At 43.7% G+C, this 26,092-nt stretch overlaps 1 protein-coding gene across 1 annotated transcript in view; it reads left to right on the forward strand.

Moving 5' to 3' along the window:
- SLC4A10 (solute carrier family 4 member 10) overlaps positions 1 to 26,092 on the forward strand; it is a 299,055-nt gene that overhangs the window by 69,450 nt on the left and 203,513 nt on the right. Inside the window, 2 exon segments of the mRNA XM_029605602.1 lie at positions 24,376 to 24,533; positions 24,871 to 24,958. Coding sequence (XP_029461462.1) covers positions 24,376 to 24,533; positions 24,871 to 24,958 — 246 coding nt within the window.

The following is a 26,092-nucleotide window of genomic DNA, read 5'->3' on the forward strand; positions in this document are numbered from 1 at the left end:
TCAGTGTACATATGTAAGTTTGGCCCCCATTCCTGAAATTTCTCTGCCGAGAGTGAGGGACCCACTTCCAGGCTCCCGGTGCCTCCAGTGCTGCTCTAACAGAGACAGTGTTGGAAGAGTGATCTTGAACATAAGCTTCTGGGTCCTTTTCCTAATGGGGGAAAAGTAAGGTCTTTCGAGGCCCCTAGGCTTCCCTTAGAGGTCTTCTGCTTCTCCTAGAATTACATTGGGCAAGTCAGCTGCTCAAAACCAAAATCCTTTTACTGAAAACTTGATTGCGGATGAAAAAAAATCACAAAGTATTGATTTGTCAATACAGAAATAAAGTTCCAGAAGAAAATGACATCTAAAGTCACTGCCAAAGTACTGACTTTTCCGCTAAGTGGCGGTGGCTATCCACACGGCCAGATAGCTGGATAAGTCCATTCTTATCTGACAAAATGGCGAGGGATGGAAAAGACTTCTTTTTTTCAGCTTTTTTTGTGCCCGCACTGCAGCATTGGATACTTAATTCCATTTCTCACTCAGGTTAAGAAAATCCAGGTGCGAAGATGCTAGGCAGTACTCCCATTTTAGAACGCACATTTTGTGGGTTGTAAAAGTCCTTCCTGCATCAGCAGTAAGGTTTAAGCTCATCCCAAAGCTGTGCGTTGGGATGAACGCACCTTTCTGCACTGGCCTGTCAATCAGTGTAGTTTTAAGCTAGAGAACCCTGGCCATAGAGAAAGACATGGAGAAGAGAGAACCAGGCAGGGAGCCAAGAGGGAAGGTTTACCTGGACCCAAATGCCAAAATGCCCACAGCCTGCAGTTAGGGATTTCAATGTGCCGAAAGGTACAGGTGGGATGTACTGGGAAAGAGGGCTGGCCCATGGCAAGCCAACAATGTATCTTGCTGGGGCGATACTGGTGTCTCAGAGAAGGACCTGAAAACTTGGAAACGTGAGCACTAATGTCAGAATAAAGCTGTTTTTATTGCAAATTGTTGGCTTTGTGCAGTGTGTTCCAGATACTGTCAGCGGGTTGTGCAGCACTTAGGCAGCAACCTGTGAGAATATATCATACTTAGATTGAATTTTTCAGTTGATTTTTAGTTTTTTATTTTCTAGTGGTCTCTGCCATTCCCTCCCTACCCCCCCCCCTCCCCCCGCACCAGGCGATATACTTGGATGGATCAGGAGACCCTTGTTGGCCTGAGAGCTGGAGAGTTGAGCATATTCTCAGTCCTGTTTATTGGCTGGCAGAGCTTCCACAGCTCGCTGGCTGGCACTTGTCTCTTCCTGGAGTCAAGCGTATCATCTCTGTGGTGCCCTCAGGTCTGACCAGTCCTGATGGACAAGAGACACAATCCTGGATACCCTGAACTACCCTCAGGTAATTTCCCTTTGAAAATGAGTTATAAAATTTGAACCTGAAAAGTGCATAGACACTTTGCAACTAGGCATACACATTTTATGCATGTACTTTCATGCACATAGGGGAGTGTTGTTCTAGGTGATGGAGTCTGGGCGGGACTTACACATATACTTTTTGGTTTTAAAAGTATGTGCATACATTCTCTCGGCAAAACTGCGAACCATACAACAGGTATGACTGTGTGCACATAATTTTGCTGTGATAATTTTCAAAGGGAACTTATGGTCGCAAGTCCGCTTTGAAAATTGGTGAACATAGAAACATAGAAATGATGGCAGAATAGGACCAAATGGTCCATCCAGTCTGCCCAGCATGCTTATGGTAGTAACTGCTGGCCATACAAGCCACATTTATAATTATCAGTTTCCCAGGCTGTCAGAATCAGGGACCTTGTTGGTTGCTGTTTGAGTCCATTTCCCCATTGGAGTTGCATCAGCAGCATTAAGGCTTATTGGTTAAGAGTAGTAACCACAATATCAGCAAGTTACTCCCATGCTTATTTGTTTTCCCAGACTCTTCAATTCAATGTCCTTGTTGGTCGCTGTCTGAATCTAATTCCTCTTTTCCTCTTTTTCCCCCTGCCATTAAAGCAGAGAGCAATAATGTAGTTGCATCAACTGTATGAAGGCTTATTGGTTAAGGGTAGGAACAACCACACCAGCAAGTTACGCCCATGCACTTTTTTCTTCATTCCCATCCTCTAGCCTTAAGGGATCCATAGTATTTTTCCCATGCCCCTTGAAATCGTTTATTGTTTTTGTCTTCACCTCCTCCTCTGGAAGGGCATTCCAGGCATCCACCACCCTTTCTGTGAAGAAATATTTCCTGACATTGGTTCTGAGTCATTCTCCCTGTAGTTTCATTTTGTGACTCCTAGTTCTTCTGATTTCTTTCCAGTGGAAAAGGTTTGTCAATGATTGTGCATCATTGATTGTGAAGGTTTGTTTCATATCTCTCCTGCACCTCCTCTCCTCCAAGTTATACATATTTAGGACCTTCAAACTCTCCTCATAAGTTATTTGATAGAGTCACACTCCCATTTTGGTTGCCCTTCTCTGGACTGCCTCCTTCTTGTCTCTGTCTCTTTTGAGATACGTTCTCCAGAACTGAACACAGTACTCCAGGTGAGGCCTCACCAAGGACCTGTACAAGAGAATTATCACCTTCTTTTTGTTGCTGGATATTATTCTCTCAATGCAGCCCAGCATTCTTTTGACTTTTGCTATTGTCTTGCCACATTGCTTTGCCGTCTTCAGATCGCTAGACACTATCACTCCAAGGTCCCTCTCTTGCTCCATGCAAAATAGCCCTTCACCCCCCATCACATACAGTTCTTTTGGATTACCACACCCCAGATGCATGACTCTGCACGTCTTGGCATTGAATCCCAGCTGCCATTAGAGATGTGAATTGGAACCAGAATCGGTTCGGATTTCAGTTCCGATTCACATCTCTAGCTGCCATATCTTCGCTCACAGTTCAAGCTTCCTTAAATCACGTCTCATTCTCTCTACTCCTTTCGGCATGTCCACTCTGTTGCAGATCTTAGTATCATCCACAAATAGACAAACTTTACCTTCTATCCCTTCCATAATGTCACTCACAAAGATATTGAACATAACTGGTCCCAACACCAATCCCTGTGGCACTCCACTTGACACCGTTTTCTCTTCAGAGTAGGTTCCATTTAACATCACACACTGTCTTCTATCCATCAACCAGTTTGTAATCCATGCCATCACCTTGGCACTCACTCCCAAGCTTCTCATTTTATTCATGAATCTTCTATGTGGAACTGTATCAAAAGCTTTACTAAAATCCAAGTAAATCAAATTGAGCGCTCTTCCCTGATCCAATTTTCTAGTCATCCAATCAAAAAAATCAATCAGATTCAACTGACAGGACCTTCCCCTCAGTGAATCCATGCTGTCTTGGATTGAACTTCTGTGCAGTGTAAGAAAATTACCCCCAAAGAGCAGGGAGTATATTTTTTGCATTAAGTTTGTGGTTTTTGGACTTGATGCACTGCAGTTGATTGGTAAAGCAGTAAACTAAGTACCATGTGGGCCTGTTCACTATTAATTGTATAATTTTCATGCAATTGAAAACAAATATAGGAAGGCCACACTTCATAACTATCATTCCAGAACTATTTACTGTTATGTGGTTTGCAGCAATATTTGCAGCCCTTCAAAATGTGAGAATAATGTACTGCTGACAGAAATCAACCAGAATGTCAGAACTGTTATATAAACATTCATTCAGGCTCCAGAGCCAACACTGCCACAGGCTCAGAGAAGAAGTATAAAACAGGCAGATAAAAATAGCTAACATTTACAGATGAAACAGTTAATTAAGATCACATGAATTTAAATTTGTCAGATTTAGAAAAATCCTTTACTTATGAGGCAGTCCTTACAGAAACCCTTAGTTACAATTACACATTCTGTAGGTGTAAAATAGACAGCTAGCCTACCCAAGAAAAGAATTCTAGTGTTACCAGATAGCTGCAGCTCATCAAGGCGAGACTGGGTCAGCTTATTAATATTGTCTTACCAAGGCTGTTTAATAACATATGCCTCAATTGAACAGATATTCTTGAGCTGAGTGTCATAAAAAAACATCAAGACAAGCTCATGGCAAGATGGCTACCATCAGCAAACATAATATTGCTCTTATTGAACGAAAGATGATGCTTATACCTCTTTTTTTCAGTTCATATGACTTCAGGCAGCCTGCATGGAAGAGAAGGAGAGGAGCTAAGCCTGAAGTACACAGAGAAAAGAGCCACTCTGCTCTCTAATCCAGCCCTCCTCTCTTGTATTCCTCCCCTCTCTTCTCGCACATCCCTTAATTAATGTGAACGTCAGGCTTTTAAAATTCACCTTTAAGTGCACCAAGGCTCATATCTTCATCAAATGTCCCAAAAAAATCCAGATTCAAACTGGGGCACTGAGAGTCCATGGAAACATGGCTCTCACATACCCATAGAAACAGGTGACTGCAATGGTAATGGCTGGTTTTAGGGATTGTTTCTGAATCCCTAACAGTGGACCTCCCACTGGGTTGGATCCCTCAAACCCCAGGTCATCTAGTCACCTCACAATTATCATCAAGACCAAGTTGGAAAAGGATATCCTACTGGACCATATAGGGACCTCTTTGCCACTTGACACTTCCCTCAGTTGATTAGATCCCCACTCTCAGTGGTGTCGAAGAAAGAGCCTGGGAAGTACAGGCTAATACATAACCTGTCTTACCCAGAGGGCTTCTCAGTTGATGGTTTCATCTCCTAGGTCCATACTTCTTCTGAGGAAATGTGGCAGAGTAGGGCACTCCATGAAGTTAGCAAGTAGTGCCTCATCCTCTCAACAAAAGGCGTGTTGCAAGGCCACCACTGTACCTGAATCACCAGGACCATTAGCAAGGACCTGACCTTGCGGTCTCATTTTCTAGAGGACTTTAATGGGGTGGCTTCCAGCTCGGCAATCGGCACATAAGGTCTTGTGAGCCATGGAAGACTTTGGGAGGCATGCCTCCTTGGGACAGACAGGTACCACAGTTGTGGGGCCTGTAACTGTAACTGAGAAAGTGGCCAGGGCAGGGTATGTTGCTTTAATGCTCCTAATAGTAACTCCTTGAATTTATGCTAGCGCAGGATCTTCATAATGGGGTATGGGTGGGAGTAGTGTGTTCTGGGGGTTGAGGCTTAGCACCTGAAGTTAAGTTGTTGTTGTTGTTATTGTAAACCTGGGCCATATACAATTTCCAAATCAAATTCATGGTCAGTCTCGATTTATCATGGATTGATACATAGTTTAAGCATGGGGCAATTATAAAGTAGCATGGAGGTCGACTGAGGAGGGGGGGTGGGGGCAAAGGTCTAGACTGCCCCAGTTAGTTATTTAAAATGCAAAATTATATTTATCAGTTCATTTATAAATACATAAATTTAAATGTAGCATGGTTCTGGTAATGCAAAAATCCATGCTACTTCCACTATTAAATCCAAATCTTGCATGTTTAGGAATGTAGTTAATGTGCTATTCACTAAAGGGCATACAATCTTTAGTGAACAATCCATAACAAACAGAAGAAAATCTTTGTTCATGACTTGCTTTAATGCACTTTCAACACATAATTTGAACTATTCTAAGCGTTGTAGTTCAACTTTGGCATTAATGTTAGCATTTGACATGGATTTTTGTATTAATGCAAAGCATACTGCATTTAAATGAGATTATTAGCATAATTTTCCATTTTAATCAGCTTATTTACATTTTAACATAGAAACTATATTAAATCTGAACAAACTGCATTAACATTAATGCAGTCTCATTAATGTTAAAACAAGTGTGGTAATTTTTATCTAAACATGCATTAAGACTTGTTAAAAACTTACATTAATATTTAGTATTCTAAACTTAACTAGGAATTCAATAAAATTAAGATGAAGGCAGCAGTCCAGCAGCAAGAGGGGGGCTTTCCAATCTTTTGTATTGAGTGTCACATGTATGATTTTTTTACTTGCTGGTGAGAGACTGTATGTGTGCACTCGGTGCAAAGAGCTCCTGGCTCTCAGGGAACGAGTCCGATCTCTGGAGGCTAGAGTAGCAGACTTGGAGGAGCTGAGGCAGACAGAGAGGTACAGTGATGAGACTTTCAGGGACATAGTAGCCAAATCCCAAATCCAGTCTGGCAGCCCCAGTGCTGCCTTGGATCAGAAAGGTCTCCCAGTATGAGAACATTACCCTGGTGTAGCAGGAATTGATCCTGTAGCAAGGCCCTGCTCTCCAGGTGATGCGTTATCCACTTGCACTGAGGATAAGTCTCCCAGGGCTACTGCCCAGGAGGGAAGGGTTAGGCCGGCCATCATAGTTGGTGATTCGATTATTAGAAATGTAGATAGCAGGGTGGCTGGGTGGATGTGAGAACCGCCTGGTAACTTGCCTGCCTAGTGCAAAGGTGGCAGACCTCACGCATCACCTAGATAGGATTATAGACAGTGCTGGGGAGGAGCCGGCTGCCATGGTACATGTGGACACCAGTGACATAGGAAAATGTGGGAGAGAGGTTCTGGAAGCCAAATATAGGATTTTAGGTAGAAAGCTGAAATCCAGACCCTCCAGGGTGGCATTCTCTGAAATGCTTCCTGTTCCACGTTCAGGTCCCCAGAGGCAAGCAGAGCTCCAGAGTTTCAATGCATGGATGAGGCGATGATGCAGGAAAGAGGGATTCAGTTTTGTAAGGAACTGGGGAAACGTTTGGGGAAGGGGGAGTCTTTTCCAAAAGGATGGGCTCCACCTTAACCAGAGTGGAACCAAGCTGTTGGCATAACTTTCAAAAAATAGGTAGAGCAGCTTTTAAACTAGAACAAGGGGAAAAGCCGACAGTCACTCAGCAGTGCATGGTTCGGAGTAATGTATCGTTGAAGGATACTAATGAAACAGGAACGTTAGGGCATCCCAACAGAGAGGTTCCAATAAAAGAAAACGTAGCCCATGTGCCTATATGTAAAAAATCACCGAAGCTAAGGGTTTCCAAATTATCCCTAAAAACTGAAAAGCAGGTTATTAATACAAACAAAAAACACACTTTGAAATGTCTGTATGTCAATGCCAGAAGTCTAAGAAGTAAGTTGGGAGAGTTAGAGTGTATAGCAGTAAATGATGAGATTGACATAATTGGCATCACAGAGACTTGGTGGAAGGAGGATAACCAATGGGACAGTGCTATATCAGGGTACAAATTATATCGCAATGAAAGGGAGGATCAACTTAGTGGGGGTGTGGCACTTTATGTCAGGGAGGTTATAGAGTCCAACAGGATAAAGATCACACAAGAGCTAAATGCTCAGTAGAATTTATATGGATAGAAATCCCATGTGTGTTGGGTAAAAGTATAGTAATAGGAGTATACTACCATCCACCTGGACAAAATAGTCAGACAGATGACAAAATGCTAAGAGAAATCAGGGAAGCTAACCAATTTGGTAGTGCAATAATAATGGGAGATTTCAATTACCCCAATATTGACTGGGTTAATGTAACATCAAGACTTGCTAGAGACATAAAGTTCCTGGATGTAATAAATGACTGCTTCATGGAGCAATTGGTTCAGGAAACAACAAGAGAGGGAGGTTTTTTGGATTTAATTCTTTAGTGGAATGCAGGATTTCATGAGAGAGGTAATGGTGGTGGGGCCACTTGGCAAAAGTGATCATAACATGATCAAATTTAAACTAATAACTGGAAGGGAGACAATAAGTAAATCTACAGCTCTAACACTAAAGTTTCAAAAGGGAAACTTTGATAAAATGAGGAAAATTGTTAGAAAAAATCTGAAAGGTGCAGCTGCAAAGGTTAAAAGTGTTCAACAAGCATGGACATTGTTTAAAAATACAATCCTAGAGGTGCAGTCCAGATGTATTCCACGCATTAAGAAAGGTGGAAGGAAGGCAAAACGATTACCATCATGGTTAATAAACACCAGCGAATCAAGACAATTTTCCCTCCGGCACAGCGTACCACAAAGATCATCGCTCTCCACCACCCTTTTCAATATATAAATGCTCCCCCTCTGCAAACTCCTCTCCAGCCTGGACCTCTCCTTCTATGTCAGCAGACCACGTACAAATTCTCCTCCCCATGAAGGAAAACACCCAAAGCACCCTATCAATGGGAGTCCTACACATCCCGAATAAAAAAACTCCTCAATCAGATATCTCTCACACTCAACCACGTAAAAACCAAAATACTATACATAACAAACAAACCCTCCACTAAGAACACCCGTGACCTCCCGAGCACGCAAGCAAACAGTCAATTCATTTCCACAGTAAAAGACCTAGGAATCATTCTAGACTCCGAACTTAAGCTAAAAAAAACCACATCAATGCAACAATAAAAGAGGGCTATTTCAAACTACAGGTCTTCAAAAAACTCAAACCCCTCCTCTTCAACCATGACTACCGGACAATACCGCAGTCAATCATACTCTCCAAGCTGGACTACTGCAACTCGCTCCTCCTTGGAATCCCTGCATCCACCCTCAAACCTCTTCAACTTCTGCAAAATGCAGCAGCCAGATCTCTCACAAACAGCAAACGCTCCACCCACATCACACCCATCCTCAAAGACCTCCACTGGCTCCCCATAACCCACAGAATACAATACAAAGCCCTAACCCTTTTGCATAAGACCATCAATAATGAGAAGAGCGAATAGCTAAAGGACACCCTCCACCCTCACAAATCCCAAAGAGACCTCCGATCCAAGAACACCGGCCTGTTCGCAATCCCGTCCACCAAACTGGCCCATCGCACCATAAGCAGGGAACATGCCATCTCAATAGCTGGCCCCACAATATGGAACAAACTACCCACACAACTCAGACTTGAACCCTCAACCCAGTCATTTAAGAAAACCCTAAAAATCTGGCTACTCCAGAAAGCCTTCTAACCTACGCACCAGTGACACCACACGTTCACCCTATGCTTCCCCCCCCCCCCCCCCCCCCCCGCAATCGCCAGGTGTAAGTCAAGCATAACTCCATTTGTTAATTAGGATACACAATCTCTTTGAAAATCAAACTTAAGCTACACAGCCTTAATTAAGGCACACAGTCTCTATGTAAATCAAACTTAAGCTCCAATTTGTTAACTAAGTTTCCCTGACACAATGTAATAATAAGTCAAGCATAACTCCATTTGTTATTTAACGTACACAGTTTCTATGTATATCAAACTTATGTTCCAATGCATTATGTTCCAATGCGTTAACCAAGTTTCCCATGTTACAATGTAATTATAATAATGACACTGTTGTCATATTATACTATGAGTTTTCTGTAAATCGATGTGATATGCCAAATCAAATGTTGGTATAAAAAAGACAAATAAATTAAATAAATAAATGGTTAAAAGGTGAGGTTAAAGAGGCTATTTTAGCCAAAAAACATCCTTAAAAAATTGGAAGAAGGATCCATCTGAAGAAAATAGGATAAAACATAAGCATTGTCAAATTAAGACATGCCAAAGGTCCAACGGGGGACCGGGAGCGACCTCCTGCATGCCAGCCCCTGTGACATAGTGAGGGCAAAGGCGATCGGCGCCATTTTGAGTACTGGCATCGGATGGACGGCATGCAGGAGGTCGCTCCCGGACCCCCGTTGGACTTTTGGCAAGTCTTGTGGGGGTCAGGAGGCCCCCCAAGCTGACCAAAAGTCCCTGGGGGTCCAACGGTGGTCCCGGAGTGACTCCGGCTGTCCGATGCTAGTACTCAAAATGGCGCCAATAGCCTTTGCCCATACTATGTCACAGGGGCTACCGGTGCCATTGGTCAGCCCCTGTCACATGGTAGGAGCACAAGATGGCGCCGATGACCATGTGACAGGGGCTGACCAATGGCACCGGTAGCCCCTGTGACAAAGGCTATTGGCGCCATGATGAAACCAGCACCGAGGTGTGAGTGCAGGGGATGGCTCCCGGACCCCCCGCTGGACCACCAGGGAGTTTTGGTAAGTCTTGGGGGGTCAGGAGGGTGGGAGGTTGTAGTTAATTTTAATTTTAGCTGGGACACGAATAGAAATTGCCGTATTAACGCATCGGGGTGCCAAACGGCCAAATGCAACATATCTGCTCCCCGACAAATCCGAATCATGAATGCAACGTATGGCGTCCCTCTGCACATCCCTACCAGATAGTATGCATCCTAGGATTCTAAAGGAACTAAAAAAATGAAATTTCTGATCTATTAGTTAAAATTTGTAACCTATCATTAAAATCATTCATTAAACCTGAAGACTGGAGAGTGGCCAATGTAACCCCAATATTTAAAAAGGGCTTCAGGGGTGATCCGGGTAACTATAGACTAGTGAGCCTGACTTCAGTGCTGAGAAAAATAGTGGAAACTATTCTAAAGATCAAAATCGTAGAGCATATAGAAAGACATGGTTTAATGGAACACAGTCAACATGGATTTACCCAAGGGAAGTCTTGCCTAACAAATCTGCTTCATTTTTTTTGAAGGGGTTAATAAACATGTGGATAAAGGTGAACCAGTAGATGTAGTGTATTTGGATTTTCATAAGATGTTTGACAAAGTCCCTCATGAGAGGCTTCTAAGAAAATTAAAAAGTCATGGGATAGGAGGTGATGTCCTTTCGTGGATTACAAACTGGTTAAAAGACAGGAAACAGAGAGTAGGATTAAATGGTCAGTTTTCTCAGTGGAAAAGGATAAACAGTGGAGTGCCTCAGGGATCTGTACTTGGACCGGTGCTTTTCAATATATATATAAATGATCTGGAAAGCACCAGTCCATGGAAAGGAATATGACAAGTGAGGTTATCAAATTTGCAGATGATACAAAATTATTCAGAGTAGTTAAATCACAAGCGTATTGTGATACATTACAGGAGGACCTTGCAAGACTGGAAGATTGGACATCCAAATGGCAGATGAAATTTAATGTGGACAAGTGCAAGGTGTTGTACATATGGAAAAATAACCCTTGCTATAGTTACACAATATTAGGTTCCATATTAGGAACTACCACCCAGAAAAAGATCTGGCATCTTAGTGGATAATTAAAATCGTTGGCTCAGTGTGCTACAGCGGTCAAAAGAGCAAAAAGAATGTTAGGAATTATTAGGAAGGGAATGGTTAATAAAACGGAAAATGTCATAATGCCTCTGTATCGCTCCATGGTTAGAACGTACCTTGAATACTGTGTACAATTCTGGTTGCCGCATCTCAAAAAGGATATAGTTGCGATGGAGAAGGTACAAAGAAGGGCAACCAAAATGATAAAGGGGATGGAACAGCTCCCCTATGAGGAAAGGCTGAAGAGGTTAGGGCTGTTCAGCTTGGAGAAGAGACGGCTGAGGGTGGATCTGATAGAGGTCTTTAAGATCATGAGAGGTCTTGAACGAGTAGATGTGAATTGGTTATTTACACTTTCGGATAATAGAAGGACTAGGGGTTATTCCATGAAGTTAGCAAGTAGCATATTTAAGACTAATCGGACAAAATTCTTTTTCACTCAATGCACAATTAAACTCTGGAATTTGTTGCCAGAGGATGTGGTTAGTGCAGTTAATGTAGCTGAGTTCAAAAAAGGTTTGGATATGTTTTTGGAGGAGAAGTCCATTAACTGCTATTAATCAAGTTTACTTAGGGAATAACCACTGCTGTTAATTGCATCAGTAGTAGAGATGTGAATCAGGTGCCGGAATCGGTTCCAGTTTTGGGATCATGGACCCACAGGAAATTCTGTTTCTCGCGGGTCCAGACGGTTTTTGTTTTCGGCTGTCCCAAGCCGAAAAAAAAAACCACCCGTACACTTTAATTCTAATTACTTAGAATTCCCCACCCTCCCAACTCCCCAAAAAACTTTCCCAAAGTTCCTGGTGGTCCAGCGGGGATCCCAGGAGCAATCGCCCGCTCTTGGGCCATCGGCTACCAGTAAACAAAATGGCACCGATGGCCCTTTGCCCTTACCATGTGACAGGGGCTATCGATACCATTGGCCGGCCCCTGTCACATGGTAGGAGCAATGGACGGCCGGCGCCATCTTAAAAAATGGACCTGGACCACCAGGTACTTTAGGAAAGTTTTGGGGGGGGGGGGGGTCGGGAGGGTGGGGGATTGTAAATAGATCTAAAGGGTCAGGGTGGGTTTGTGTTTTTTTTTTCTGTGTGCCCCCCCAAATGATATGAAAACCACACGAAAATTTTGTGGGGTTTTGCTATCGTTTTCAGGGGCCGCCGATACTTGATAGATTAGAAAATATCGTATGATATTTTCATCCGTCAAAAAAATGATGCCCATCCCTAATCAATAGCATGGGATCTTCTTGGTGTTTGGGTAATTGCAGGTTCTTGGAAACAGGATGCTGGGCTTGATGGACCCTTGGTCTGACCCAGCATGGCAATTTCTTATGTTCTTATGTGTTTTGAATGCACTTTAGTAAATTGCCTCCTTAACACACTATTTACTATAAGGCAAAAAGTCCTTAGGAAAGAGGAATTTGAAAGTATTACAAATACATGCCTAGAAAAACATGCTACTGCACACTTTAAATACAAAAACTATACTTTAGGTAGTATATTTAAAGTTTTGTATTAACAGAGATATTAATGTAGATATTTTTCATTAACGTAAACTACTGTAAATTTCAATTATCTGATTAGCATACTTAAGAACATGAGAACATAAGAAGTTGCCATACTGGGTCAGACCAAGGGTCCATCAAGCCCAGCATTCTATTTCTCAGTGGCCAATCCAGGTTACAAGTACCTGGCAAGTACCCAAACATTAAGTAGATCCCTTACTACATGTCAGCAATAGTAGTGGCTACTCCCAAAGTCAAGTTTATTAATAGCAATTAATTGACTTCTCCTCCAGGAACTTATCAACTTTTTTTTAAACCCAGCTATACTAACTGCCCTAACCACATCCTCTGGCCACAAATTCCAGAGCTTAATTGTGTTTTGAGTGAAAAAGAATTTTCTCTGATTTGCTTTAAATGTACTACTTGCTAACTTCATGGAGTGCCCCCAGTCCTTCATTTATCCGTTCTAGTCCTCTCATGATTTTATAGACCTCTATCATATCCCCTTTCAGCCATCTCTTCTCCAAGCTGAACAGCCCTAACCTCTTTAGCCTTTCCCTCATAGGGGAGCTCATTCCATCCCCTTTAACATTTTGGTCACCCTTCTCTATACCTTCTCCAGTGCAACTATCTTTTTTGAGGTGTGGCAAACAGAATTGCACACAGTATTCAAGGTGTGGTCTCACAATGAAGTGATAGAGAGGCATTATGACATTTTCCATTTTATTCACCATTCCCTTCTGGATTTTAATCAGCTCATTCAAGTTTTAACATAAAAATCCATACTATTTCTAAAATAAATAGGCTAATACAAAAACATCAACACTAATGAATGCATGTTAAAGGCATTTAATGCATGTTAATTCATAATTTGAGAAAGTTGGGTGGGTATCTATGCATCTATGGATGTTATGTTATATTCATCATTGTTGCTAATGAAGCTTTCTCCTTTAGAATGTTAAATGTGAAAAATTTATAAATAAAATATTAAATGAACCTTTTCATAATTTGAGTTGTGATACTCCATATATAATACATCTGGAACAGAAAATACAATGTTGTACTTATTTTGACATGCTCATTCCTGGCTGAGGTGATTATTATTAAGGATAATAGAGCAATAATAATAAAACACATTTTGAAAATGTCACATGTACCTGTTGCACCTTTATCATTGATTTTCTTGATGTTCATGCTATTTATATTAGATTTTCAGCAGTACACATAGTAAAAGGAATTGCTGCTATATGATTTAAGTGGGAAAAATTCCTCACAAGATTAATTTTATCTGGACATTGAGCTTTTCATGCTGCTTTGTGAGACTAATATTTGGTTATTTAGGACTCATAAGAAAATGCCATACTGGGTCAGACCAAGGGTCCATCAAGCCCAGCATCCTGTTTCCAACAGAGGCCAAACCAGGCCACAAGAACCTGGCAAGTACCCAAACACCAAGACTTAGACTTAGTTTTTGGGTACTTGCCAGGTTCTTATGGCCTGGATTGGCTACTGTTGGAAACAGGATGCTGGGCTTGATGGACCCTTGGTCTGACCCAGTATGGCATGTTCTTATAAGATCCCATGCTATTGATGCAATTAATAGTAGTGGCTAAAAGTATATGTGGGGTTCTACAGCACATGAACTCATAGTTGGATTGAGGGTAAGTGTTCCTAGTGTACTTGTTTAAAATGAATGGGCATCCTGAAATGAATTGGGTCCCATTTATTTCTTTTGGGGGTTCCCTAAACAAATGGAGATGGATCCTCAAATTAAATCAATCCTATTTGTTTCAAAATGAATCATTTCTATGAGCCACTAAATTCAATGACCTCATAAAAATCAATGGGAGAACAACAGATGTGCAGTTAGAAATTGATACAAAATATAGAGCAGTCAGCCAGCAGACATGGGTAGGAAGGACATGTTGTCAAGGAGACAACAGAGAGGACATTTCTCAGTGAAGCATTTTTCCAATCCAATCTATTCCTGCACACTGGATCCAGTGATGGTGATCTTAAAGACTGAATGTCCCTGAGATTTACTGTGCATTCTTCTTGAAGTCATTCTCTATGAATGATGCTGTTTGAGCTTTCTCGGATTTCTTAGTTAACTTTGCCCAAATAACTTTTTGGCTGCTGCCCATTTTAGACTGTCACTGTGCCAGCAGTCAGCATAGAAAGACAGCCAGGCAGAGGGCATTGCTGCAGAAGCTCTGTATCAGTGAGTTGCATTATTTTCTCTCGCTTTGGGGAAGGTAGAGGCAGAGTGTAGAAAGTTTCTTGCAGAGCTGCTACTGATTTTGTCTCTGCCTGGGCAGTAGGCAGTGTGGGCAGTGGGCACTAGGTGAGCACTAAGTGCAGTTCAGAGTCTGAAGCATATCAGCTGTGTTGCGGAGCCTGTCACTAAAGTTTGGCAATGACAAAACTAGTGTATGCAATGTATACAGCATTATTTCTATGCTCTCTGCTGTAGTGGGTTGAAAGATTGGGGTGTTTGCCTTGCTTAGTCTGTATCACATATGCACGCTAAAAAAATAACACCCGATGATGGCTTATGAAAAACTATATTTTCTGCATAATATATGCACAAACAGATGCTTACAAAAATGCTTGTGACAATAGCAAACAAAACAGGTTATACATGCACAAGTGACCAGGGTAAATAATTTCCCCTAGCTTACAGGGAATAAGTATGTACAAATGGCTTAGCAAAAAGCAGTCACTTTCCTGGATAAGTGTCTCGGATTTTCCATTCACTATGCAGGATCTCATTTTGGAGAGTGGGCTGCACCAGAGATTCTGGGTCTTTGTTGAGATTGTCTTGCTGAAGTGGCACATATTCTATACTGTTTCTTTGTCTTCCAGCTCTCTTTGAAATATTACCAAATTAACTGATAAGAAAATCTACTACATGGTTCAGCACTACTCTGAAATGGTGTATTTCTTGTGTTTTATCTTTATTCCTGTTTCACCATTTTGTACATCATTCTCTCTCACATGTGGGACTGCTAGCCCTGCATATTCTCTAAAGCTAACGTATTCTGCTGACACCAAAGTAATAACAAAATCTGCATCATCAGTGTTATAGAAATAAAAGCAATCTTATAATAATTCAGATAGCAAGCAAATAATACTGTAAAACCAATACCAAAATGGATAAGAAAGTAAGTACCGCAAAAGCATACTCTTCATAGGTCCTGTAAAAGTATATTCTGTGTCTATAAACTATATCTTTACTGATGCCAGGTATTTCCAGCCCTTAGTTCCAGCAGAACTTCTAGTACTACTCTTCAAGGCAAGATTTTAACTCCATAACTGCCAACTTGTTTGCTTTCACATCTAAGTTGTGTTCTTATTCTCTGACTAGATCTTGTCTCCATCTTGTATTTTGTATCTATAACTGTCGAGATATAATTGGCGAGATAAGTAGTTATTGTTTCTCCCGTACCTTTGGAGTATAGTATATGAAAATTAAGAGGACTATTGAAGGACTGATATGGGGCAGTTTTAATGTGCAAAAAAATGAAAAATTCCAACAAAAATATTATAATTAAAGTAAGGTGGCCTTGTACCTAATTAGGAGTCTGTTACACTATGCAGACCCTGTGAGTGAGAGGCCTACATACAATACTTGGCATTGACCAGTAAATGTTGATAGCTTTACCAGTGATACTATTGGGTTGATTTTTGTTAGTTATCTACACCATGGGAGCCGACTCTGTCCAGTCTCACGTACGCATTAACCGCTAGGGAGCGCCACCTCCCTATTTGCTGGATGGTCTCCGTACCCAAACCTGCCTGAGCGGCGCTCGTCGCTACCCCTATCCGAAAGGAGTGGGTCCCAAAATTCGCTGCGTCCCGCCCCACCTTGGATAGCGCACACCTAAATACCGCTGAAAATTGATACCTTGTTAAGGGGACACCGTTGTTATGTACTAACAGGTGGTTCCCCTTATTGGGACGGACTGCCAAAAATGCTTCTAAATTAGCCAGTGGGCAGATGACTTGATTGTCTAACCTGGTTAATGTCACCGCAGCCCCTTTTCCCGATTGATCTGTCTTGGACCAAGGTATCAATATCCTGAGTGTGTTTCCCAATAGCTGTACATTCCACAGTAACATCCCTGTATCGCCTGTATCCTCCTTACATGCTGCCACTAGTTCGCCTATGCGCAGCACCCCAAAAAATGCCAGCAAAAATGTGAGCTGAAATAACCGTGTTTCAAATTGTGAGTCGCAAATCTCCTGAAGAGCATACCACAACTGAGCTAATAACTCGTGTGTAACTGGATGTCTCCCATCTTTCTTGTGCCCTAACTGCCGTCCCCAACCCTTCATTAATTTTTTAACCAGAAATCCCTTGGTGGGATCGCCCCATTCTTGCGCATTTGCGAAGAAGGTCAGTCCTGCCAGCTGCTTTATCACAATGCCTCTCGACAGTCCACACTCTTTGGCCCACACGATGTAGTCCACTACTAAGCCCTCCGGCACTGGACCGTTCTCCCAACCGTGCTGGTTAAGGAAGGCTCGCACTTTTCTGTATCCTCTGGAATACGCACCCCATGTAGCGGGCGCTACCGATCTCCGTAGTAAGTCTAGGGTGGTTGTAGTCCAATTGCCCATAAGTGTTCCGGCACCGGAGTCCCCTCCTTCTCTGCGTTGGGTACCTGTTTGCGAAAGAGAGACCATTTGGCACGTGATAACGCGTCCGCAATACCATTGCTAATTCCAAGTACATGCTGCGCCCGAATGGTAGTGTTTAAGCGCAGGCTGCTCAGTATTATTTGTCTCAATAGGTTCGCAACCCTTGGGCATTTCGCTGTCTGCCTGTTGATGACGTATACCACAGCTTGATTGTCGGACCAGAAAATTATGTGTTTGTTTTGCAGTCTGGGTCCCCATATGACCAGTGCGACCCAAATTGGGAATAGCTCCAGGAAAGTTATATTGCGTGTTGTACCTTCTTGTATCCATGGTATCGGCCATTGGGCAGCCGCCCACGCCCCTTGGCAATACACTCCAAATCCCCACCCCCCCGAGGCATCCGATTGTATGTCCAGGTCACGATTCGACATCGGGGGCTCTTGCCATATGGATATTCCATTGAAGTCCTTCAAGAAGCTTTCCCATATCGCTAAGTCGTCTTTGATTGCCTTTGTTATCCGTATGTAGTGATGTGGTTTCCGTACGGATGTAGTCGCGGCCGCTAGTCTCCTCAAGAAGACTCTGCCCATTGGGATCACCTTACAAGCAAAGTTAAAAGCGCCCATTATGGATTGTACCTCCCGCAGTGTTAATTTTTTCGCCAGCATTGCGGTTTCAATGAGGTTCCGCAAATTCTGTATCTTGTCCTCTGGAAGCCTGGATATCATTCTTTCTGAATCGAGTTCGATGCCCAAAAAACACAAGTTTGTCCCTGGCCCTTCAGTCTTGTCCATCGCCAAAGGGACACCGAAATCCTTCGCCACTCCTTGGAAAGTCCCCAGTAAGCGAGCCGCTGCGCCTGTCCCTTCCGGGCCGACGAACAAAAAGTCGTCGAGGTAATGTATGATGTTGTCCAAGCCAGCTTTCTCCGCCGTTATCCAATGGAGAAATGTGCTGAGCAGCTCAAAGTAGGCACATGAAACTGAACACCCCATGGGCATGCACTTGTCGAAGTAGATTTGACCTTGGAACTTGAAACCCAGTAGCGGGAAGCTGTCTGGATGTACGGGCAACAGGCGAAACGCCGATTCTATGTCCGTTTTTGCCATTGCTGCTGACCTCCCACACCTCCTTAACAATGATATAGCACTGTCAAATGATGCATACTGCACCGTGCATGCCTCTCGTGGAATGTGGTCGTTCACAGATGCTCCTATTGGGAAGGACAGGTTTTGGATGAGTCTGTATTTTCCCGGTTCCTTCTTTGGTACGACCGCTAGTGGGGAAATCATCATCTCCTGGAAGGGGGGCATCTGGAAAGGGCCGGCAATTCTGCCCAGCTCGATCTCCTTGTCGAGTTTGTTTCGGACGATGTCAGGGTGGCGTGTTGTGGATGGCGCATTGCCTGCTGTGTGTATGTCAATGTTGCCTTGATAGGGGATCCTGAACCCTTCCTGGAAACCTGCTGAAATCTGCTTTGCTTCCTCTCTCCTCGGGTATTTGTCGAGCCAATGCATCATTCTGTCTAATCTTATTGGCGAGGCGGCTTTTTGGTAATGCTGGGCTTCATTTTTCCTTTTTAGGAGAACTCCCACTCCCCCCTTTTTTCGTGCACTTCATCGCCGGGTGCGGTGCGGAACAAATCAGGCATATGTGCTTGAATTTACATTCTTTGAAATTGCATGAAGCCTTGTTGTATCTCCAACATGCGCTGTTAGATGCACCTCCGGTTCCTGAGTAGCCGAGTCCAGACGCTGATGACCTCGCAGCTGAACGACTCCGTCCCCCGGCGTCACTGGCTCTGTTGGTCATTTGCTGGAGCCAGAGGTCCACATCCGACCTTCCCCAGGATAGCTGCGTATTCTCTTCCATTCGATCGCGGAAACGCTCATCGTAATTCAACCAGGCCCATCCCTCGTACGCCCGGTATGCTCCAAGTATAGTGTCCCCATAAGTTAGCATAGGTCCACATTGCGATGGATCGTCCTTTGTGATAACGCTCATCATGCGGAGATATGCGCGTGTCCAGTTCACGATGTTGCGCGCAATTTTCTCATTGCTGTCTGGGAGTGGGTCGCCAGTCTTCGCTCTCTTCCTGTCACGCTGGCCTCTCCTCCCATCCATGAGTTGGAAGATGTCTATGTATTTCTTCTGCTTTATGCGCTTTCTTAACTTTCTGGGCACGCTTTCCCATAGTGGGATGCCGTGCGCCGCGGCCGCCGTTGCCTCCACTCCTGGCGGATTCTGTGTATTGTCATCCGCGCTGTCCGTATCCGTGGAGGAGCTGCTTTCACTGGAGCTGGAGCTGTACCTCCTCCTACGCTTAGCTTTACCTTTCTTTTTACTCGCTTGCGCAGTTAAGGGTCCCTGTATAGGCTGTGCAGGGGACTCACCTCTACTTGTGTCCTGCGTTGCGTTTGGCCCCGTGTCGTCTTGGGAATGGTCTTCCCGCGCTGACGTCACTGCTGACCCGGTCTTGGGATGGGTGCCCAGGTCGCCGTTTGGTGGTGGTTCCTGGGTATTCTGCTGTGGAGCAGCCGCCTGGGTCATCTGTAAGCTCGTAGTGCTGGTCAGAACCTCCCGTGGGTCGATGGGTGTGGGAGTCTCTGCCGGGGTCGGTTGGACCGCTAGAGCTGGGGTGTGAGGGTTCCCTGGTTGTCCGGGCCAGAGCCCCCATGGGTAGAACTGGTACAGGTAGGCTGGCGGGGTCCATTGTGGTTGGGTGTGTTGCCCGGTGGGCTGCCCAGGAGGGATTATGCCTGGGATGGGGTTAGAGGCTGGCATCCACGGGGGGATGCCCCATGGGAAGGGGAACCCCGGGAAGGTAGGGGTCATGCTTGTTGGCTGGCCAGGCGTCGGGATTGCCACGGTGTGAAGGTTGTAGGCTTGAGGAGCGCACATGGAGGGGCCTTGTGGAGCCAGGGGGCTCAAGACGGGGGGCTGGGGGGCCCAGTTCCCCCCTTCCATCTGTGGAGGTCCACTGCCATTTGGCGAGGGGTTGGCAGCAGCAGAAGCTGGGTCAACGACCGGAGGGTGGTGCGCGTCTGGGTTGTAGGGGGGGGGGGGGCTAAGCGGGCCCGCAGCCGTCGGGGTGGAGGGGGCCGGCACCAGAGGGGTAGGGTCCCCGTCCCCCCCGTTGGCTTGAAGGTGGTTCCCCCTGATCTTTGTTTCGTTCGGCCCCCGGGTCGTGGTTTTGCTCCCTCTGAACGACCTCCTGCAGTCGATCTCCTGCCGGCGCCATTTTCCGTACGAAAACGATTCGCGGCGGGAAATCGCTCCCTGACCCCCGCTGGACCTCCAGGAACTTTTGGCCAGCTTGTGGGGGGCCTCCTGACCCCCACGAGACTTGCCAAAAGTCCAGCGGGGGTCCGGAAGGACCTCCTGCCGTCCAATCTTTTTCGTCTATGGCCGCCGCCATTTTTCGGCGCCATTTTGGAAAATGGCGCCGGCCGAAGACGACAAGATGCAGGAGCAGGAGCCCGTTCCGGACCGCTGCCGTTCCGGACCGCCGCTGGACCCGCAGGTTATTTAAGTTATTTGGGGGGGGGTTCGGGAGGGTGGGGGATTTAATTTAAAGGGTCGGGGGTGGGTTTTAGGGGGTTTTAATGTGCCGGTTTTTCGATTTTTCGATTTTTCGATTTTTTAACGATTTTTCACGATTTTTCACGATATTTTACCCCCCCAAACGGCAACAATACGATTCCCTCCCCCTCCCAGCCGAAATCGATCGTTAAGACGATCGAGGACACGATTCACATCCCTACTACCCTCTACCTCACCTCCAGTGTTGGTATCCTTCGCCAAGGATGTAGACAAGGGATCATGGAAGAAATCTGTGATTTGGAGGCACTTCAATATCAGGAAGGACCCATTTTTTGTGGTGTAATCATTGTACAAAGGATAACAGACAAGGGAAGCAAATGGGGCACATGACAAGTATTGTATACACTATCAACTGCAGAAGCAACACCACTACTACTGGCATCTGGAGAGGGTGGAAGTACTAGTAGTAGCCCGGTGTTGCATTCGTGCCTGTTTTCGTCCTCACTCCACCCTCTCTATCTCTGTGGCGACTCCCTTTGGGTCTGATGGACAGATGCTGCCACGGCTTCTCCTCGCCCCCTAAAAATGTATCTTATCTAGTTACGCCTGCCTTGGGCAGGTGCGAGTTGCGCGCAGCGGACGATGGCCGGCCTGCGATCCCGTGCACAGCGGCAAATGGTCGCTGTGCCAGGAGGCTCCGGTCCTGCCCTGCCCACACCCCGCCCCTTTTTTCAAGCCCTGGGACTTACACGTATCCCGGGGCTTTACACGCGCCACCGGGCCTTTTGAAAGTAGGCCCGGCACGCGTAACCCCCCTACGTGAGCAAATCCGCCTGGATTTACGCACGTAGGGCTTTTAAAATCTGCCCCATACTTTATAAAATGCTTTACCGTGGATAGGTTTGAAGGTTGTGCTCCCAGTGTGCATAGTCAGCAAGCATGCCTTGGGGGTGTTAATGCCACTCTATTTGTTGCCATAACCCTCATTCTACACCTTGTGGCATTTTTACTAGTGCCACTGTGCTTGCTGCTACAACCCTCACTCTCAGGTTGATGCAATACCAGTGATTTTAAGTTGGATGAACTGAAAAAGGAGAACCCTAACAAAAAATTTAAAAGGGACGCTCAATTAACGAATGTCCATTTTCCAACCTTTGGCTGTGCACAGGTTAGGAAAATAGACACTCATAAAACTGAGCATCTGTTTTCCTAAGCCGCTGACAGCCTGATGCTGAGGAGGCACTAAGAACGCAAAGTTTTCCCTAGTGCCTCTTTTTTACCGTGGCACCTGATTTAAATATTACATCAGGCACCCGGGAGAGGTGGATCGACGTACGTTAAGAGAATGGGTGCTCAATCATGAGCGCCCATTTAATGCGTGCCACTATCATTGCCTTTTGCCTTCTGTTAGTGTCTGGAGATTCTGTCGATGCCTGTCAGGCAGTGTCAGCTAGTTTCATAAAACTTGGATGGAAACCCTCAAAGTAAGAGTCAAAATTAGGATGCATTCCCATTCACTTTAAAGGAAACAAATGGAATGAGTGAGCATCTGCTCTGACCTGAATGAAACAGGAAAAAAATCTGAACTGAACAGACAATTTTTCCCATGCACACCCATGGTAGTTGATTGATTAGGTGTTGTTTATAGTCATGTCTGGGAAGAGCATTTTTAAAGTAATGAAGTTTATGCTCTGTCACACAAATAAGCTTTTTTTTTTTGTTTGTCTATAGAATTCAATTTGGGGAGAATAAAATATACAAATATTTCACAAACTGAAGTCCTTTCTCGTAAGCTTTATTGTTGGCTAAGAGCTGGATATTTTTAATAGAACATTTTTCCAAATGTGAACAGAGAATATCCATTGATATAGCAGACAGATGCTTGTAAGCTTGATATTAAAATGGTCCATGTTAACAGTTTATATTGGAATTTGGTTATTGTAATTTGTGTTTAGATTAATAAAAAGCATGTCAAATATGAAGTCTAACAGTTTATAAAACTTGGGACGAAACAAGCTACAATATGTTACATTATTTAGACACTGAAGCCAGTGACATGCATTATAGAAATGTGGAATTAATTTATAAGTAATGCCTATACATTAAGCTATAATGTCTGATAAAAGTGCTTAAACAGAATGAATAAAAAAGAATGCCAAGATTTCATTCTCAGAGCAAACTACATGGATGCCAATGAAATGGACAAGTAGAACAGTCTGAGGGCATTCACGTAGTAAAATATTGGCATTCTAGGCTGGTCAAGTAGAACAGAAGATTTTCAGAAGAGAATTTGTTCACCTACTTTCATCTCGATTGTGAAATAGCAAATGCATTTCAAAGTGTGGAATCACTTCAAATATCAATAATTTGTCAAAGCTAGTGATTTAGGGATTGCTTTTGACTAAATATCCAGCTCGGCAATGGACATGCAGAGTGTCTTATCCATGTGCAAGACGTGGGAAAGGCAATTTTTCAAAGACATTTAATCAGCTCCATAGACATGTATCCAGGTAAAATGGTCTGGCTCAAAATTTCCCACCCGAAATACAGTTAAAAATATGCACGCCACTCATAGTGCGCACACTTTGAGCTGCATTAAAAGGAGGATTTCCTGTAGGCGTTTTTAGGTTGGAGAAGAAAATTGCACCTTTGCATGAGATTTAACCACAGTACGTGTGCTATTTTGACCCCACTTGACCAGCCCCCAAACAGCAGGTTCAAAGTATGTGGATGCTTCTAAACATGCATAATGTGCACCTGTTCATTTTGAAGTTGAAACAATGCAGGTTATTTCCCTTTGAGAACAGTTCTAATATATGCAGACTAAAATAGCCCACAACTTTGCACACAACTCTTACTAGTGAAAATTGCCCCCTAATTGGTCCTTCTGGTTGGCTGAATCAGTCTCAGGTACTGAATAATATTGGATGATTTATGGTTGGAAATGGGGTTTATTGGAGTTTGAAAGGTAATTATAAGGACATTCTACAAATCATCTCATATTCTAATTACACAAGATTTTGTTTTTGAGTAATGTGGCTCAGATTCCCTGTTAAAACAAGTTTTCTTGTAGCTCTTATTAGAGTTTATTGAGAAGGAAGAAAAGCAGAACTGCTTGCTGTAGGTGGAAAGGCCTATTATCTTGAACTGAGTCACAATAATGCATGAGATTGGCCTGACAAAAGAGATTAAACATAGGGAGGGCCATGTTCAGCCGCTGTACATCTCTGTCTGGCTAACTACTGCTGTATATTTAGCAGCACAGCTGCGCTGCTGAATATATCCAGATATCCTAAAGTTAGCCGGATACATTTATCCAGCTAACTTTAGGACAGGTGTATGGGCCAACCAGAGTTGCCGGATAACGTTTCCACTAACTCTGAATATTGGAGATAACTAACTCTGTTCCTCCTCAGAATGCCTCTGGACCTCTTCTGGAACCCCCCTGACTTATCCAGCCAAAATCTAGACAGATAAATAGTTCTGTGATTAGAATTGAGCTGGATAAGTGGCCTCATTTTTATTTAGATGGAAAACTTCTTATTTTTATTCTGCTAAATTAGTTTGAATATGGACCTCAGGGTTGTTTGTTTTGTTTTTTTTAGCAACCAGGCTCTAGCCTTTGAATTTATCTACTGTCTTTTCTTCATTTGTTATCAGGTTGACCTACATTTCATGAAAAAGATTCCTCCAGGAGCTGAAGCGTCAAACATTTTAGTTGGTGAGCTAGAATTCTTAGACCGAGCTGTAGCTGCCTTTGTTAGATTGTCGCCTGCAGTGCTACTTACAGGACTGACCGAAGTTCCTATTCCATCAAGGTAAGTGCTATTGGAATTAACTTTCAGCACTGATTCAGCAGTGGCAGTGTATGTCATGGTCATGTCAGAACTTGAAGTAATAACTTGACAGTATTGTGGTCTTCAGTTCTGCATTTAACTCAGTGAAGCAGAATGAGGGCAGTTTCTTTGTTGCCGTGAATTTAATTTTGAAAATTATATTTCACATTTTCAAAAAATTAACAATTTTTACTTAATATAAAACTAAAGAGGCATTCCAAACTGTACATAATAAAATAGATCTCACATCCTCAGTCAGTTTGTGGGTTAATTATACAAATGTATATCCAGGGTGTTTGATTTTCTCTTTTACTTTCAGATTTTTATTTGTACTCCTGGGACCACTAGGAAAGGGTCAACAGTACCATGAGATTGGCAGATCAATTGCAACGCTGATGACAGATGAGGTATTTATTAGGGATGTGAATTGGGCTTCGGACGATTGAAAATATCGTACGATATTTTCAAAATCGTCAGAAATCGGGGGCTCCCCCAAAACGATAGGAAAACCCCACGATATTGTTCGTGGGGGTTCTCTTATCGTTTTGGGAGAGGGCGGGAAAAATGGCACACAAAAATAACCCCTAAACCCACCCCGACCCTTTAAAACTAATCCCTTAGCTTCCCCCACCCTCCTGACCCCCCCCCCAAAAAAAACTTTTTACAGGTACCTGGTGGTCCAGTGGGGGTCCCGGGAGCGATCTCCCGCTCCTGGGCCGTCGACTGCCACTAATCAAAATGGCGCCGATGGCCCTTTGCCCTTACCATGTGACAGGGTATCCGTGCTATTGGCCGGCCCCTGTCACATGGAGGGAGCACTGGATGGTCAGTGCACATCAGCACTTCCCCACATACTGCACACTGCTTCCATTGATTTCTGCACACCAAGTAAATGACTCAGCACTTTTTAGCATTGAATCTTAACAGTCAATTATTAGACAAGCTTTCTTAGATCACTTTTCATTCTGCCTACCCCTTCAGGGGCATCCATTCTATTGCAGATCTTAGTGTCTTCTGCAAAAACTTTCTAAGCCATTAATTGTCAACCGGACAGGACTCTGCTTTACCGGCTAACGCCCCGCTATGTTTAGACATTAGAATTAAGCCGCCTTTTCTTTTGTTTCATTGCCTTTTCTAGGTCTCTTCAGTTACACTGTCCTATACCTCTGACTAGCCTAGCCTCCAAGTTAACTACCCTTGTTATATGTAACTTCCGCTTCTAGTGAATTGTTCTTGTTTAAGTTATACCCTTTGTTACATGTAAACCGATCTGATATGAAATTTTTTCATGAAGGTCGGTATAGAAAAGTGTTAAATAAATAAATAAATAAATAAATAAATAAATAAAAAGGCAAATCTTTCTCTCTAACTTCTCCACAATATTGCTGACAAAGATATTTAACAGAATTGGCCCTAGGACCGATCCCTGAGGAACTCCACTTATCACCTTTCTCTCCTCGGTATGAATTCCATTTACCATTACCCTCTATTGACTATCACTCGACCAGCTTCTAATCCGGTCTACTACCTTGGGACTGTTC

Source organism: Rhinatrema bivittatum, chromosome 6 (genome assembly GCF_901001135.1).
Source record: "Rhinatrema bivittatum chromosome 6, aRhiBiv1.1, whole genome shotgun sequence".
Lineage (NCBI taxonomy): Eukaryota > Metazoa > Chordata > Amphibia > Gymnophiona > Rhinatrematidae > Rhinatrema > Rhinatrema bivittatum.